Source organism: Calonectris borealis, chromosome Z (genome assembly GCF_964195595.1).
Source record: "Calonectris borealis chromosome Z, bCalBor7.hap1.2, whole genome shotgun sequence".
In the NCBI taxonomy this organism is placed as follows: domain Eukaryota; kingdom Metazoa; phylum Chordata; class Aves; order Procellariiformes; family Procellariidae; genus Calonectris; species Calonectris borealis.
In genome coordinates, this window is record NC_134352.1 from 62,337,005 (window position 1) to 62,355,793 (window position 18,789).

The 18,789-nt window shown below is 38.4% G+C and overlaps 1 protein-coding gene across 9 annotated transcripts in view; it reads right to left on the reverse strand.

The window, feature by feature from the left end:
• Positions 1-2,965: 2,965 nt before the first annotated feature.
• Positions 2,966-18,789, reverse strand: part of PIK3R1 (phosphoinositide-3-kinase regulatory subunit 1) — a 61,301-nt gene continuing 45,477 nt past the window's right edge. For 6 of the 9 annotated variants that reach the window (XM_075137030.1, XM_075137028.1, XM_075137032.1 and 3 more), the window contains 9 exons: positions 13,010-13,112; positions 12,228-12,326; positions 11,922-12,102; positions 11,325-11,450; positions 10,137-10,279; positions 9,685-9,861; positions 9,512-9,580; positions 7,950-8,120; positions 2,966-7,499 (listed from right to left, as the gene is read on the reverse strand). In XM_075137030.1, the coding sequence (XP_074993131.1) occupies positions 7,310-7,499; positions 7,950-8,120; positions 9,512-9,580; positions 9,685-9,861; positions 10,137-10,279; positions 11,325-11,450; positions 11,922-12,102; positions 12,228-12,326; positions 13,010-13,112 (1,259 nt within the window). In that variant the 3' untranslated portion in view covers positions 2,966-7,309. Of the gene's footprint in view, positions 7,500-7,949; positions 8,121-9,511; positions 9,581-9,684; positions 9,862-10,136; positions 10,280-11,324; positions 11,451-11,921; positions 12,103-12,227; positions 12,327-13,009; positions 13,113-16,691; positions 17,261-18,789 lie in introns of those variants that run through there. The other 3 variants (XR_012670922.1, XR_012670921.1, XM_075137035.1) reach the window with 3 other exon arrangements.

Genomic DNA, 18,789 nt, shown 5'->3' on the forward strand with positions numbered 1-18,789 from the left:
CATGGCTGGCTCCAGCTCTGGCAGCTGCTGGATTTGCATTTCTCTCGTATTTCCACTTCATGCTCTTTCAGGTCTCTACTCCCATTCAGTCTCACAACATACAAGCTGCTAAGAGTTGCTATACCCACCTTTTAGATAGGTAACACTTACGCCTCATTTCCCTGAGTTCAGGGACAGACCCGAGGGCACACGAAAGCCAGTATCAGCATGAAGCACTGCTGTGGGTACTGGACAGACAGGTGTGATGGACCACCCTGTCACACAAACCAGCCACGCGATTCCCTGCAGGAAGGTCACCATATGTTGACTCTTGGTGTGTCTGTTTCACCAAACACCCCATGGACAAATGCGCTGAAGTACTTTGGGTGGTTGCAACATAAAAAAAAATATGGAAAGGATTAATCCTGCAACCTTCACCGAAAGTTTGTTTTACACCAAGCACAAGATTTGTGGAAAAATAAAGTAAACCATGTAGGAAATAAACATTTATAGAGGAAGAAGTGCTCTCAAGTATTAATTCATTATCTTTCTTCTCAGGCTACAGTCTTCTAATGAGTTAGGAATACCAGCCATACGACGGTGAAATTATCATCTGGATTAACTATACTCGTGTCTGGTTTTGTCAATATTGTTTGTTCAAAGACCTGAGGACGGCAGGTTTTCGATCCTTTTGTGTGCTGCTACCTGTACATTTTTCTCCTGTCAATTATTTGCACGTTTAAATCAGTGGCCTAAACTCCTTTTTTTTTAGTATGCAAAAGTAGTTTCTTCGTAGAGGAAAGAACGGGGCAACAAGAGGTGTCTTTGCAAGGGCATTCTGGCAAGAAACATGCCCTTGCGCTGCCATGGATAAAAACCTGCTTTTTCAAAGAATTGTCAGGATCTTTCTGGTTATCTGATTGCTGTCCAGAGGTTAAACTGCCGGTCCCCACAAAGATTATCCAAAGTTTGAATAGTGCCTGATCAATTCATGTCTGATTACCCAGAAGGTCTCTACAGAGTTTCTATTTTTGGTAGTCTATGCATTTGAGGACACAGATCCTCAAAGGCATCAAAAAAAAAGAGACACCGGAACCATGTCCTCAGCAATGCTCCTACAGTTCATACTTTTTGTGGTTTCAGAGGCGATAGAAAAGGCCTAGTGCCTTTTGTACAGCCCATGTCTGACGGGAGGCGTATCAGACACTGCTCCCCCACGTGCCGTCCCGCAGGGAAAGCAGAACTGCTTATTTTTAGCCTTCTTTCCAGGCAGGGACACTGGCAGGTCCTCACTGCTTGCCATTTCCTCAGTTTCCACCCTCTAAACAAGGGCCCCCATGGGGTGTGGGGCCCTTGGGGTAAATGTTAGGTGTATCCTAAACATAATGATCTCAAAAGAGTCCCTCCACGAACAAGAGGGGCTCTTCCCCACGGCATAAGGGAGGGCCGCCTCCATGGGAGGCCATTACGGGCAGCGAGGGGCGGCCCAGGGCCTCGGCAGGTCTGTGTCGCAGGGCTCTCCTACCCCCGCCATTTCGTGCCTGGCTGCCCCCGCCTGCAGCCGTGGGAGCGCCTGTGTTTTTCCATGCAGAGCCATCCACAGGCACCCGCTCGGGCTTGTCCTGTTTGCTTTACAGGGACCTCTGCCTGCCAAAGCCACCCTTGCTCGCTGGCCAGCTGATCAGCGCTGGCGTGGGATTTACAGTGGGCCCAGTCAGTTGGCTTAGGGAAGCTCCCCGCTGGGCTGCCTGGGTGCTGGGTGTGGGATGGGGTGAGATGCTGGCGGCTGAGGCCTGAGGGGAGGAGACGCCACCTGTTCCTTCATTGAAGCCCGGAGAAAGCAACAGTGAGAAGTTGTAAAATCTCCTTTTCCCTTTTTGGCTTCGCAGCTCAGACAAAGGGATTTGTGTGGAGTTACCCGCACACAATTTCGCACGAGTCAAGCGGCTTGGGGAGAAAAAAAAAAACACGACAAGCATTCCCAAGCCTTTAAAAATACCACATCCACTTGTAGCTGCACAAAGATAGATTTAAGCAGTTTTTCATATTCCCTATGAAAAATGACCATAGCAAGAAAGAAGAGAGGGAAAGTGAGGGTGTGTTTGTCTGCAGACAGCAAAAATAGAATGACATTTTTGCGAACTATTTTTCCAGTTCATCGGAGATCTAGCCCCACTTTCTATTAAGTGGGCTAAAAATATGATAATAGCCTTTAATCTACGTTTCTTATAAGAACCTCTAGGGGCCAGTAACAATGTTGTGATTATTAATACTTATTTCAAGCCTGTGCTATCTGAGTACCTTAGCCAGGGGGTATTACATGACTACTGAGAGCAAAATGCGGGCAGATTTTGGAATGAAAATTTTGGACAGAATGGGAATAGGAATCTCTTTCTGTTTCTGGAGTGGCTGCCTCACTTGCCTGGAGGACCTCTCCTGGGGCTCGAAGAAGTCAGATACCACATACCAATAATGAGGGGAAGACAACAATGCTCAGAATTGGTCTTGCCCTATCTCCCCCTCACTTCCTCCCCCTTCTTCATTCTCACGTTGGTTCTCACAATTAGATGCAGCCATGAAGCTGGTAAATGACTTCTAGCTACAAAGGCTGACACACAGGCTGGCTTCATGGAAATCAGCGACAAAACTCACACTAATTTCAGAAGAACCAGAACTTCACCTGCAGTGTAAATGGCAGATCACAGATCATGAATATTGTACTGCTTTTCTAAGAATATGAGTTGAGCAGAACTGTCATTTTGGCACTATTTGACACAAGACTATTTTGGAGCTACTCAACTACTCCATTCAGTTCAATACATAGGATGGCTGTGAGTCAGCTGAAATTATTTGCTCCCTAGTTCCCCCTAATAATATCAGCATTTGGCTCTCATTTTCAAAGTAGGCCACATATAGACAGGAAGAGTCGGCCAAGGCTGCTGGCAAATAGACATCTCAGTCCTTACTGAAGCCTCAACAACTGAAATGCAGTTTCAAAACAACCTTTATTCTGCTTGAAGACTTATTACAATTTTTAAAGCAACTTAAAAACAAGACACAGCTCCATCAACTCTATAGCTTAAACAAAACTTCAAGGAGGCTTGTTTTCATTGTTGCCTTGTAAAGGCAGTCTACAACCCACAACCTCCACCTCCTCAAAGACCATTTTAAAACAAAGTAATCTTAATGTTTTAAAGACATTTAACAGAACAGAGCTTTATTTTTAAAAACAAGAATAAAAAAAAATAGCAGCATCTTGGGCAGCTAATGCAGTCTCATTAGGACAAGTGCAATGTAATGTTACCAACTCCCACAGTCCAGTTTAGTCTTCAACTGCAGTAAATACTACATGATTCTATGTAAAATGTTGCATTTTGAACCTTGTCCCATGGGAGGCATTGTGCTTTGAGCTGCCCATTTCTAAAGTGAACCTGAAAAAAAATAATATCAGGATTCACTTTCCCAACTTAATACCATGCATAGCAAAAGCACTGTGTGAAAATCGGCAGTTTTCCCCATTAGAAGCATCTGAATGTTTTCCCAAGCATTATTATTTCATTGCCAATTACAAGACAAAGCCATTTCTTCACTACAGAACAGTTGACACCAAATAGAAAATGTGAAGATTTGGTTTTACAGATTGCTTGACAAGATTTCTTAGATAACTGAACCATACAGACAAGCTTTGTTTTTTTAAAAGAAAATATCCAACAACACAGAAACTCAGTTTTCTAACTGTATTTGGAAACATGCTGCACCCACAAAGGTCTAGTGTGCGTCTGTATGTGTCTTTAAACAAAGTTAACGGTATCACTTACTGAATTCAGCAAAATGGTCATGTTTGGTAAAAATGCACTTATACTGGGATCTATTCATACATAAACACAGCAAGTGTGCACGCATATGCACAGATACATATCCCCAAAACTGCAAATTCAGATTTCAACTTAAGGAAATCAGAAACTCCTGATTTTGCTTGTAGATTTTGGTTCTCTGTGTAATGTCTCATACCTTTCAAAGGCCTTGTGAAAGTGCTGCTGCAGTGCAGCATAACTCAGGGACTTAAACTAAAACAAAAACTCCCCAAACCAAAAAAAGGAAACAAAACAAATCCCACCCCTGAATCATATTAGATAGAAAAACTACATGTCAATAGATATACAGAAAAGCACCGTGTTTCTTCAGTTATATCCATGTGCCTTTTTTCTGTATATATTAGTCCGAGATCAAATCAAAACTGGCGTGAACAATATGGTACGTTAAAGACAAACAACTCTGCAGTGAATAGGGCCTTTGGCAGGACGTAGCTCTGCGCATTAAGAAGGGAGGGAAATGCAGAGGCCACACAATACGTTAAGTACCAAAGAAAACCCACTCATGCCAATTTGAGGGTGTAAGTGATCCTTGCAAATTGCACAGACCCTGTATAGGCAGAACTTCCCCTCACGAAGCCCTAAGCATTCATACTCACAACATAGTGCTTATTTGTCATTGTTGCTTGTGCAAGAAAAGCAAGTGCCAAATTTGCACACACACTATTTTTTTTCTCTGCTACAACCACAGATGAAGATTAGTTGTACAGTATGACAGGAACAACTGATATCCCATACCGAGCGGGGCATGCTAAGGATATGGCCCACTGACATAGCAGAGGTTTTCTTAATATGAGGAAATCAGATCCAAATGCTTAACTACGATAAAATTTCTTGACAAATGCTATGTGAAACATCAATTCAGATTACATATATTTTGCTTATAGAGAAAAAAAATACAATTTTACTCTTAAAATATTTAACACTCAAAAATTAATATATGTCCAAAGAATATCTTGGATTGCTACAAGTGTTAAATTGTTGTATATTGAACTAATTTGTAACTTCAAGCCCAGTAGTGTAACTGGCATGCTAGAGTAATTGTTGGTGCTTTTCATAGTAAAAACCAGTTATTAGTAAACCAAATTTACGTGGTCCTACAGGCCTGAAAAGAGTGTGGAACGAGGAAAGGAAGGGATGAAGATTAAACTTCTATTCAGAAAAAATATTCAGAATAATTTTGTAAGTGGTGACTATCCCAAAACATCAATGTTGGTTGAATCTTGTTTCCTGATATAAATTCTAGTAAGAAAATACATCTATAGGAAAGAAAAACAACCCACCAAAAAAAAGAGCACAAAATCAAAATAAAATCAAAAGCCTTACAGCCTCAGAAATGAAGGAATAATGTAAAAATTAAAAGATAATATAAAAACTACTGGAGACTGGCAGATTTCTTATTATTTCCAATAGCTTAATAAGCACGCATACTTTGAATTGAAACATAGGTATCTCTAAAACAGAGCTGTTACGAGAGAACTTCATGGGTCTTACTCTTTTGATTGTGTGTGCAACTCCCTTTAATAGTAATGGGTCTTGCCTTTGCATCTTGGGGGAAGAATAAATTCATCTGTTCACTTAGTCAAAACTTTTCCAAGATGCCTCTGAACTTCATTACTTATCAATTTGCAATGTGTGAATTTCCTCAGTGGTCAAGAAAATAAATAACCATTGCAAACCACCCACAGTGAATTGTCCCCGAATTCCTAATAAGTTTGCTCTAGTGGGATTCATCTATTTGTTTCCTTTAACTAAACCATAATTCTGTAAGTCTCTGGTGCCTGAAATTATAGAAGTGTTCACTTTGATACTGCCTCAGCCTACAAACTTAGGAAAATAAATCCAAAATGTTAAATATGATAGCCTAATCATTTTCAAAACAGACATTTTCCAGTCTTAACTAGCTCTATGTTGTATCCAAGCATTCTCAGTAAAGGTGGGAGCTTTTTTTTCACAATACTAACACAAAAAACAAACCTAGGCAACAGATTAGAGAAAATTCCTTCATATGAAATGAAAATACCTTTACATGCTGACAAAAATTCTGCCATAGTAGGTCAAGAAGTCATTTATTTACTATGAAGAGTGGATTCATTCTGAAATCCAAACTCTCTACCCCAGTAGCCAAATTTCCCCTCTTTTTTCTGCAATCACTATCAGAGAAGGATACACAATTTTTTTCTTCCAAATACAAAGACAATCATGATGGAAGTTCAAAAGGCTTCAAGAAGCAAACATAGTGTGGTACCGTATTCTAAAGATATCTCTGAAACAATATTGTTGGACTCAGTGATATTTTGTAACGTTCATATATTTTTTATTGAATAAAGCAGCTTTGAAGCTTATCAGGCACTGCCCAACAAAATATTTAGTCAAAAAAAAATTACGAACTTTTTAAACTTTGAGCTAATAGCTCAATATTCTATACAAAGAAAATTGTAAAATATTTCATAGTTTTAATTCTGAAGCCAACTCTTGCTGGCTTCCTGTACAGTTAAAAAAAAAAACAAACAACAAAATGGATAACAAAAAATAATCATCAGGAAAAATATTCTCAGGCAAAAGAAAGGAAGAAAAAAGACGACAATGAAACAAGAAAGAAAAACAAGCTTAACCTGTAGATATGCTTGAGAGAAGACTACAGCCTAAAGAAAATTTAGTATTGCATAGCACAGTCTAAGAATTCAGCTTTCAGCAAACAGAAAAGGGAAAAGAGAAGCAGTTTGGTATTGATAGTTTCTATCACTGATAGTTAGTCATCCAATACTATGTACATTATTATATACTGTATGCCATTGGAAGTCCTGTTTTCTTCAGTCTTAAATATAGTCTTAAAACAGGACTTTTAAACGTCTAAACAAAACAACTTCCTGGCACTTTGCTATTACAATTACTCTGAACAACATACTGTAACTGAAGTCCTTTTAAAGTGTCCCTTAGAAATGAAAGTGCCATTCTGCTACATATCATTCACTAGAAACCAAAAATCCACAATGCTGTGTGTCTGGATCCCCTGAGTGCAGGAACACCAAATCCAAGCCAGGTTGTGACCACGAAATTCCAATAACTGAATGACAAAGACCTCTTACACCTTTTGTCTGGAGAATCCAATGTTCTAGCTGGTAAAGCTTCAGAAGTGGTCGTAAACAAGCACCATGGTTAAAGGCCTCTATGTCCCTGCAGGGAGATCAAGTTAGGATTTCTCTCTCTTGTGTTTTTCTTTTCTTAATTAAAAAAAAAGCACTTCAGATTAGAAACATACGTTCACAGCTTAATACTGTGATCTCTCCCACTGCAGTTGTGAAGGAAAGCTCTAGTCCCATCTGAAGACAGATAGCTTTGATACTGCAGCTCAAATTCTTGAGTAAGGCTGAATGGAGCCTTCTCTCTCCAGAGGCCTCAATGTTGTCAGATCTTTTCTTTAGAAAAAAACTAAACAACCCAGAGTATTAAGATCTTCATCGCCTCTGCTGTGCATATACTGGGTAGGCTAGTGTGACATTGAGAGAGTCATTGTGCTGCACGAGTGATGTGTGTTGATAATGTAGCACCAGTTCTTTGAGCGAGTTGTACAAGTTATATGGCTCTGCAAATCCATACCCAGTAGGTGTTTTGTTTATCACACAGTGCTTTACTTCTCCATCCACCCTAAAGAGGAAAGAAAGCAACCAGTTTTTAGTTTGTCAGTACAACAAAGTTAAGCTAGAAAATAAGGTACTGGCAATGAATCTCAAGATGCTAGTCACTACAAAGAACTCTGTCTTCTGTGGTGGGATAATGGTAAAAGCCTAGGTTTAACCCAAATTCCCACATGTTGTGTTAGCTTAGGGAGGCAGGAGATAGGCAGGACTTAGCAGCTGCACATAAAGGACTGCATCTATGCTTTGGTTTCCCTTCTTTTGCGTGAGGCTCATCTGTGAGAGTGGCACAGGTTTGAGCTGTGTAGGAAATGGAGCAGCAGTAAGGATGACCTCAGGACTTGTTGGTCTGCTTCTAAGCCCAAAAGTCCAATGGGATCCATGCATATGCAAGCGTCTATCTGCCTCAAGGTAGGTGCCTCAAATGTTGGTTACACCATTCATAAATCAGGGTACGTACACAACAGAGCAGGCATAGCAGCCTTGTTTGCTGCTCTCTCGAACAAGGAATGTTCCATCTCGCTTTCCCCGCAGCAGATTTTCAGCTTGGCTTCTATTGATATTTCCCACATTCCACGTTCTCTCATCATGATGGGGCAAGTCCTCATCATCTTCTACCATAGAGTATTGGCTGTTGAAATAGGACAAAATGTGTTTGTGAAACACATAGCAGAGCAAAATCCATGAATTAAGTAGTCCCCATTTCATAGTACTTGGAAAAAAAAAACTGTCAGTGGTTAGTAGGATGCCTCCCTGGTAAAACCAGGGGTGTAAACCATGTAATACTGCACTGTTTAAACCACTGAATAAAAATAAAATGTAAGTTCTGGTTCTTGTTTCTTTTAAAAATGCTCATGTAAATCTGAAGAAGGATAAAAGGATGCTGTGTTATCTTTCAGAATCTGCTGTGAGCGATTCAGTACTTCTACCGTTGCTCATTGTTTTGGTAAATAGCAAGCTCAACGAAATCAATACCCTCTGAGTCAGCTTCATTTCCAAAGATCAGAACACTTGGTCAGCAGTGAAAAATCATGCAATATATCAACTACAGCTGCTCCTTGGGAAAGCAGTGAGCAGTTCTACAGGTAGACAGATTAATTATTTATAGGGCAGATGGCTTTGGGGAAAGGGTGGAATAGTAGAGTGCTCTCTCTCCTTATAACCAGATTATGAGAACAGCATATAATATAGGGCCTTCTCTACCAAAACAGCCACCAACTATAAAGCTGATTCAGAGTTACAGAGAACCCTCTGAGCTAAAGCCTACCATGAAAGAAGGTGTCTCTGGTTCAGCTGTGTGGACACCACTTTGATATTCTGCAGTTCCAGAGCTCCCCACTCCACCAGCAGCCTGCACTGGTGGGCCCTGCCTCTCGTGCTCAGCTTGCAATCGGTCTGTGTTTGGTTAATGTATTTTTTCTCTCTGTAATAGGTTTTTAATCAGTTTTCCTTGGTCTAAGAAAACATGACTTCTCACTCATCCACAGTTCTGTCTTTCTGAAGATTCACAGTCTCCACAAATCAGCAATCTCAGACAGAATTCAATTCTTCAGGAAGAAGGGTGGTTCTTTTGTTTCAGATGACACTCTCTCTAGGACCCTTATCCCATCATACCCCTTTGTCCGGCATGATATTCAAATGCATTCAGCAGTGGCTCTATTTTCAACTAGCACCTAGAGAAAGCGATTCCTGTTTTTCCTGCTGCTCATTATATATGGCATCTTTATAAGATACTAACACCTCTTTATTTTGCTGGTAAGAATAAAGCACGGTTAAATTCCAGTGCCTTGCTATAGTAACTTGATTACATGCACTCCCCTGAGTAATGGAGAGTAGGGGGTGAGACAGAGGCCTTTCTAATACTTGCATGATGTAGGCTGCCATGTGTTAATAGTGTGCATTGTTACTGGATACCTAGGCTTGAGATTTCCTCTGTGTGATCCAGGAATTAAATATGCTTTATCTCACTTTTGCATAAGATGATTTGAAATACCGGAAATATTTAAATGTTTTAATACTCACTCTTCTGTATTTTCATTTCCAAGCCATTCATTTAGCTTCTTTTGCCGAACACCTTTTTGAGTCAGCCACCTGGACAATAATTGCAAATAAAATTAATTGTTAGTCACAGAAGTGGGATACTAATAAAAAAAAACTTAGAAAAAATAATTTTGTTAATTCATAATGATACTCACATCAAGTACTGATCTCTTGTCTTCCTCAGCTGTATGAGGTCTGGCTTAATGCTGTTCATACGTTTGTCTATCTCTCTATATTCAGCTGCTTGCTTCTTTAAGTCTTCTTCTAACCTACGCCGGCTGTCTACAATTTCACTTATTCGAGACTTCAGTTTTTCATAGTTGTGCATAATTCTGAATGGAATAATGTGGTAGGTTACACTCTGATGATGTCTTATTCATAACTTTATAATCTGCTATTTAGTGGTGTAGACATTTCAGAGAACAGATTATTTCTCTAGATGTAGCTATACACTTCGCAAGTTCACATCTACCCTGTTTGAGGCTTGCTTGCTTACAACTGGACAACTTTAAACTTGCCATCTTGCTTTAGTTTTAGGCAGATCTATACTTGGCATTGTTTCTTCCTTCAAAATCATACAATTTGAAACACAAGTACAAATACTGACCTTTGTATTTCTTTTTCATTTCCTTCCCGTTTAAATTTTTCAATGTATTCCTTACTGTATCTTTCTTGCGTCTGGCACTGCTCTTCAAATATTTTTATTGTTTCATTAAATGCTTCAATAGCTGTTCTTTTCATTTGAATTTCCTGAAAATAAAATAATTGTTATTACAGTTGTTATCAGACAGAGGGGATGATTTATTGGCTTATATCACAGAAACATTTTGATATATTGTAACAGAAGACTTCAATATCCCTTTACCAGAACGCATTCTGTCTGCAGAGCCTTGTAACACAGAGAGAACAGGCCTGTGCAAAAGGCTACCATGATGAGGTTTTCCATGATGAGGTTTTCCAAGAAAGAAAAACTGCTAGACAAAGAGCTAGCTACAATCTTTGTTTTGTATAAATAGGTTTTATTTGTGATGATTAGAGCCTTATGGCAATGCACTTTGCCCTTCGTACCAACTAATGTCCTTAGAGGCACATCTGGCTTTCTGAAATAAAAGTGTAAGATGTTGGCCTGGGCAGGTCTCAAGAGGTTATCTAGTCCATCCTCCTACATAGTTAGTCGATAGCTAAGTTTTTAAGTCATTAGTTCAAGTTGCCTGCATTTCTCCACCTTTCTAAATTATTTTTAGGTGTATTTCCTGCACATTTTAAGAAGCAGTCTTAATTTGGGGTCTGTAAAACAGCACTAATGCACTGGCACTTCAAGACTTGGCTAATAACTGAGTAAGTTGAAAGAAAGATAGAGGCAGCTTTTCATTCCTGCACTGTATCTACACATGTCATCTCTTTACCCTGCATAGATGAAACCAGACCCTTCAAAAACTAATAATAAAATGCAATGCTTCCCTGCAAATGTGTCTTGAAAACCGTAACTCAGCTTGATGAGGTCAGTACGCAGAAGTGTTGGTAAATCAAGATAGCTCTGTGCTTGCTTTGGATGCAGGTGTCAGACTTGGGCACAGGGTGGGTTAGGTTACAGGTGGTGACTGTTCAAGCACGAGTAAGCGATTCTACTATACTGAGCAAGCACATCAGGTATGTTTCCTCTTTTGGGCAATGGTAGTGGTGGCGGAAGGGAGGGGGAGGAGGATGGAGGAAGATGGCAGTATGAATTTACAATAATATTCTTCTAAAGCTACAGAAGTCTTCCACTCTCCCTTTAGTTTCAAATCTAGCTCACCTGAGATGTTCTTGTGTAGTCTTCATAGAGTCTGTCATATTCTCGGCTTTTTTCTTGGAATTGGCTATTATATTCATGTAATTTCTTTCCCACTGCTTCAATGCTATCCTCTTTTACAACTTGATCCTGGAATGATGAGCAGAAGGAAAGATATTCCGTAAAGAAACAATAATATTGCACAGATTTTCAGGATAAAACTGCTTAAAAATGCCTAGATAGTTACATGGTAAATGGGATTCCTCTTTCATCAATATGGAGAGATAATATACTATATGCATAATATGCAAATGAGAAAGTAATGAGAAAAAGCCATTTTGCATTGCAAGTGTTCAGCTTTATATTGAAAATGTGTATTTCATAATGAGTGGGATATTTATTAACATAAGTTTATTTCTTAATAATGTATCTGCAGTATTTAAAGTTTTAGTAATTTATACGCAAACTGTGGAGTTGGTTTTAAACAAAAATATCCATTTTTATACCCACTTTGTTTTTTCAAATATTATCAGAGCTGAAGTTCTTCATGATAAATGTCTTCCCACTCTGCAGTAATTTCTCTGTATTTAAGTGAAACACAAAGAAAATAGACCAAATTACCTGCTGGTACTTAGATACCGGATACAGTAATTTTACATCCAGTTTAGGATTATACTGGGCTAGAGACTCATTCCGGTAGTGGTTTATTAGCTCGACCACAGAGTTGAAAGTTAATGGGTCAGAAAAGCCGTATTTTCCATCTCGATGAAATATTTTGATTAATTTGTTATTTCCTCCTTTCCTGCAAATAAAGTTTGTTGAAAAGTTAGGCATACTTCAAGTACTATTTCCTAAAGAACACTGTATTTTAAATGCAGTATCGTATTTACTGCCAAGTATTGCAGACCTTAGCTTAACTGATTTTACCTTAGGGTAAGTGTGTAGTCACCATGCATTTTGGTTGAAGCATCTCGTACCAAAAAGGTACCATCAGCAGTGTCTCGAAGCTTCTCATTTACTTCTTCTCTAAAATGAAAGCAAAAGTAACCAATCATTTCAGCCATTTCTTACTCATTTATCCTCTCAGTGTGCTCTAAATTCCTCTGTTTTGAAATAAGTGTTTTTTATAAGCCTTCTTGATCTCCATATTAATAAATACAGTTATTTAATAGCTTATTTAACATTGCTAGAGAACAACTGTGTTATAAAAATGGTATATCCTATGTCCTCTCACTGATGGACAAAATTATATTAATGCAAAGGTCCTTCTGCTTGTTCATACAAGCCTGCACAATTGGAGCAGCCAGTGCTGGTCTGATGTACCTATATATAGTACAGTTAAAAATGTTGCTAATATATGGCACTTGTTAGTCTGGCTTGTTAACTATTGTGCCTACAGTTGAGGTTCTCAATAAAAGACAAGAAGAAAATACTTATTTCTTGGTGTTGTCCTTTCACGCTAGCTTTTCATAAAGCTGTCTTAAAGTAACAGAACAATCATTTCACATACTACATTCTAACTGACTGCCAGTAACTTTTTAGTCATGTTTGGAATAAAACCAACCGTAATATGTGTGTGTTGGAAAATATCCCAAAAATGGCTCTTAGACCTGTAATTTTTCTCTACTTAAGCATAATATATACACACAGAATAGCACAGCAAGAACATAAAACCAAACATAAGAAATACATGTCTTGAGCTCATTTACCTTGAGATATCTCCCCAGTACCATTCAGCATCTTGTAATGACATGTTGTTATTCATGCCGTTGTTAGTTACAGTATTAGATTTTGGTGGCTTAGGAGGCAATGCTGCAGACGACAGGGGAAAAAAAAAGTTGATTATAACTCACTGAAAACCTGACCATATATTCCTTGAAATTACACATTATTGCATGAATGAGGAAAAAAAAAAATAGTTACAAAATAGAGTTTTCCATTACTAGCAGCCTTTAAAAGACATTAGAAGAATCAAGATATTTTACTGAAAACAATATAATTCAACAAGAAAGATGTACTGTTTCAAAAAAGTATGTTACTCTTGCAATAATATATTTTAAGCAAAATGTAACACCATACTCATCTCCTCCCCCTGTGAAGAAAGCAATCGAGATAAAAAAGATTCTGAAGTTTGCTTTTACCTTCTTCCACTATCTTCAGGTGAATATAAATAATAAACCATGTAAAATTCTTTTTGTTTTCCTCCTATGTAATGATCTTAGAGGAATGTGGCTGCTTCCTTACCTAGAAGCTGAGTAATAGAAGATGCAAACCCACAGCAATACTGTATATTTTACGAAGCAGAATTGGGGTTTTGTAATCCTCAGCATTCTGTGCGATCATTTGCGAAAAAAAACACTTTAAGAAACCCATCTGTGACCCAAATATTCCCTGTGTTAATCTTAGTATTCTACAGAATAAATTGTGTTCCAAATACCAGGACTGATTAAAAACCACATCCCCCTTTTCTCAATGTCAAAGCTGCATACGTATACCAGTGGGTGCCAGAGAAGATACTGCAGCACTCCTGACTTAGTAGCAAGGGGGACTACACTGGAATCAGGATTAAAAATCAACCTAGCTCTTTTAGTTCTCCAGTAAGTACATCATTCCTTACGAACATCCCTGCCCTATATACTATGACCGGCTACACAAGATGGTGTTTTTAAAGTTGCAGTGAATATCAAGATAGCATAATATTTTTATATGGTATGAAAAAATTATGCAATATCAGGTATTCAATTAATATTGCTAGATTTTAAAATCTGTTTTTCCTCAAACAATCCAAAACAATGATTTGTAATCACTGTTTCAGGAAATAAAAGTGTTATTACAGCATTTCCTTTCAGTCATAGTGTGGAACAGAGATAGCAAAAATAATAATAAAAGAAATACAAAATTTTTATGATATAATAGCAGAACTAGAACTACATCTGACAAAATAAAATCAAAACAGAAACAGGTCAATTCAGTAAACATTCAATTAAGTAAGCAGACAGGTATTTCTACAGGTTATGATTCTAATTACTATAACCATGCACGAAACCAGAATTTAATTCTAATTTATGAAAAAAAGGAAAAACTATTTGTATCAATGACAAAGTAAAGAAATCCTACATATCCACTAAGAATTTTTCAGCAGCTATTGCAAAGACCAAAATGAATTAAGTCTTCCATAATAAGACTGCAGTTTTACCTGGTGGATCCATTTCTATGTAAAACATCAAGTCTGTGCCACAATTTATATCTGTCTTAGGATATTCTATATCCAGTTCTTCCATATTCCAAACAGTATTGTACATTTGTATGAGTTTTCACTGAGTAAGCTCAGATACAAGAAAAGAGTCAGGCTCTCTTTGTAATGGTGTCTTGGAATTCATTTTAAAACCTATAAGGGGCTGCACTGTAACCTATTACATCATAATCCTCAGCCAATCATGTCAAAATAATGTCACCAGACCACTCCTGTTTCATCATTTTGTTCTACATTAATCTTAAAATAATTTCAGTTTTGGAAAGAATCTACATTTAGCAGAACGGCAGTATAAACCTGGTATTACAAACAAAAGGAGCGAGTGGGGTCTCCTCGCTCGCCTTCACGGCTCGTTTTCCTGACTTTGCAGATGGTACAGTCCAATCCTGGCAGGATGACAAAAGGCTGATATGCTGCAGCACGTAGCTCTTACACACACGCGCACACAACACACGCACACTCGCACACAGGGCAGCTCCCTTTAGAAGTAGGTCGGTCACATCTCAGTTGCATTCTCCTGCGTGGATGCCTGAAGTTTACCATTCAAAAAGCTTTAAAAGGCTTCTGGACCTACTCTACATATTAAAGATGCAGAAGGGAAAAGCATGACTCTGTGTATGTGTGTGTATCCATTACACACCCATTTTACACATACATACACACACAGGCATATATATCTCCACATAATGAAATATGGATTATGTTTTTAAACTATGCAGTTTTCTATTATTTTAATGGACACACAGGTCTGATATACTTGATATTATTATATAAAACGTGCTTACTGCAGAGATGTCTTCCCCTCCTTATAATTTTGTAATAAAATACAATTCCAATCGATCTAGATGAACTCATTTTGAAATCCAAAACCCAAATATTGTAATCTTACATTCAGCAGACTTGCCTAAACCGTGGAAGAAAGTCAAAACCGAGCAAGATCTTGAAACGTGATTTTGCTGAACATAAAAAGCCAATCTGTCAGGATACAACAAGACTTAGTCTGCCTTTTCACATTGTTTCTCTACCCTGTTCTCATTGAGATATTTATCAAGTTAATTGTTTTTAAAAGTGAGAGTCCCTTGTCAGTGTCTCCTTCCTCACTTGACTTTATGTCATCAGTATCCTGCTACCATTTAGAAATATTCCTTCTTAACCACCCCCCAAAGCTGACTGTAACCCTCTCAGATCTCTTGGAAGAAACATGCACAGAATAGACTATTAATTCCAGAGCAGAATGCTATGTAAAGCAATGTGAATGCTTTAAACTCACTATAATCTATGGGGGCAGAAAACCAGATACCAAAAATAACCACAACAAAGAGTAGTTGTAGCAACTATCTATGCCTACATCGTAAGAAATCCTGGTGCGGCTGAAATATGCTCCACCTCACAAATACTCATTAAAAAAATCAACACAATTTATATCACACATATATATATTTTACACACATCTATTCCCCCTCTGTGCCCCTCAGCAGCTTACCCCTTTTAGACAAGAATTAACATACAAGAACATGTCTGGAGTACCAACAGCTACAAAAAAATGCATACTAGTTTGCTTTATACGTTAACAAGCTTAAATTCATTCTGAAGTAGACTCTCCCCCCCCGTTTAGGTAGACGTGCTCCAAAGATTCCTTCAATTTCCAAAATGAAATAGGATACTTAAAATCATCCCAGACACAAGTCCAAACACTGAACTTGGAGGTTTAACCCACCTGCTACCCAAACAGTGGAGTTGCCAAAGTAATTATTTAAATTAGGTTATAAAGATTTCCTACAAAGTCTGCATTGCTGCATTTGGGTCTCATGTGGGATCAGTAAGATTTTTTATTCCGTTGAATAAAGGCTTTCAGGAAAAATTACTTCTCCCAGGTTTCACTGGTGGCCAAATTCTGGACTGCCCACACTTGTATAATCAGGTTAGTGCTCAGCTCAGACTAGCCTAGCTTGCAGGCAAGAAAAGACAGGAGGCAGATAGGCGACTCCCCATTCCCGTATAACCTGGAGAGGTACTGAGGTACTTGTCTTTCGTTCACATATCTTAAGACCATGAAAGCTCTACCTGGTAATCAGTTATAGTAAAATACTTCCACGAGCTGATGAAGAAAACACACACAAAAATTCAAAATCACTTACTTTGTAAATTATGCATGGCAAATGCTCGCCCTTGTAATACAGCCTGAAAATACAATCCAATAACCTGAAAAATTAATTGGTTTCCTCTTATAAATATCTTGCTCAAAAAAACCCCCAAAAACTCCTTTTGCTAGGAAGCTTCTCTGAAGCAATGAAGAAAAAAAAAATTCTGAAAAAGAGATTGCTCTGCTTTCCAACCAATGTTCCATAAAAATCCCTAAAAAAGCTGTAACATGCAGTGAGAAAATCCAAGCCTTCTCTCTCTTCTTAACTGCTTAAAGCTCTGTGCTGTGCAGAAGGTATCCACTTACTCTGGTTCATCATTAAAAAGTGAACCTGACTTCAGTACTGTAAAAAAAAAAAAAAAAAAAAAAGAAACCACCACCCTCGGTAGCTTGCACGTCTCTCTCAGATAAAGATCTCAGTTTCATGATTAACTTGGGCAGGTTCAAATATTTGCTGAGCCAGGGATTTCAGGTGGGGGAGGGGGTGCCAGATTCAAAGTAAAAGTTGTCATCAGCTAACAAGTGGCCAATGCAAGGCTAACTTTCTCACAAGTAAATGAGAAGACCATTGTAAGAAGCATTAAAATAGTCTCTGTCACTGGCTGCTGTGAAACAGTATTAAAGCTGAGAAAACACCATGAACAGCCAAATACAGGAAGTGGATAACTAACTTACTGCAGAAAAAAAACAGAATCAAAATCTTCCTTGAAAAGAGCTGCATCTCGCAGAGCAGCCCTGGGCAAGCAAAATAGCCTGCATGCAAGCACAGCATCACCTCCTACACTCTCACGCTGGATCACAAATACAGGTGCTGCTTGACGACCCTCAGCATGACGCTGTGAGGCATTTTATTCATTTCCTATAAACTGAAAATAGTAGAAAAAACACCTGTCCTTATCCATGGTATTTTCCAGTATGTCACAATTATTCATTTCTTGGGCAGGCAGGTAGGAAAAGGGACTGTAGAGAGAAGGAGCAGTTTAGGTCAAATATATTTTCCTTGCCTTAGTGTTTGGTGGAGATCAGACTTGCTAAACGAACAGAGCAGCAACTGAAGAGCCTGCTCCCCTTTGCCTACAGAGGTTAACTTATTTGCCAGCTATACTTTTATAAGGAAATAAATTCAAAGTGAAAAGAGAAGCAGACTACAAGGTTTAATTCAGAGAAAGAAGAGAAGGGTATTAATATTTTCCTCCCACTTGTTGGAAACAGTGAGGACTTCTAGTAGCTGTGTTCCTTGAGACCAGCTTGTGCTCCTTACGGCAGTCAAATGCCACTGAAAAGTTTTCACCTCCCAAACACTCCACCCACCAAAATACTCCCATGCTACAAAATAGCAAACCCACTTGTACCTCATAATGAAATCCCAAATATCTCCAGTATATTTTTGATGTTTTACAGTTGATTGATTAGGTTCACCTGTAACAATCCCTTGCTTTTCTAGTTTTAGCCTTTGCCTACTTGAACAATTCTATATATAGAATTGTCAGTTCTATATATAATTTAAAGCAGCACAGTCATAAAGGTACAGCCTACTTCAAATGGAGATGGTAACCTGTGTTTCTGAACTAATCCAACTTCTGACAGTAAGTCATCTGCCTCCTATTTACTGTTAAAATTACAGAAAGGGTTGATAACACTTCTTGGTTTATAGGGCCACAATACAGAAGCATATTCTCAAAGGAGAAAAGACAACCCAAACCTGGTTCACTGAATTGTTTAACATTTTAAAAAGCACAGGTATCCACACAGAGATAAAAGATAAGGTTTTGTGCCTAAGTCCAATTTTTTTTTTGGATTCCAGTGCCTTGTGCAAAAATGAGTTTCTAATCATCCTGCAGAAGGGAATCAAGTGTCTTGTCAAAAAAAGATACTGGCATGCACACACCTGCATTTTCACACAATTGCCCTATCTTAACTTTTATTTAAAACCTTGAGTGGTGCCCATTGAATCTATACTTGTATTTGCAGAAAGTCAGCAGCCTACTATTTTTTGCAGTCATACTCACAGTGTTCTTCTATGTATAAAGCAATTTTTTTCTAAAAAATGATGTATGAAGCAGGAAGAGAACTGATCAGGTTTGACAGGCTTG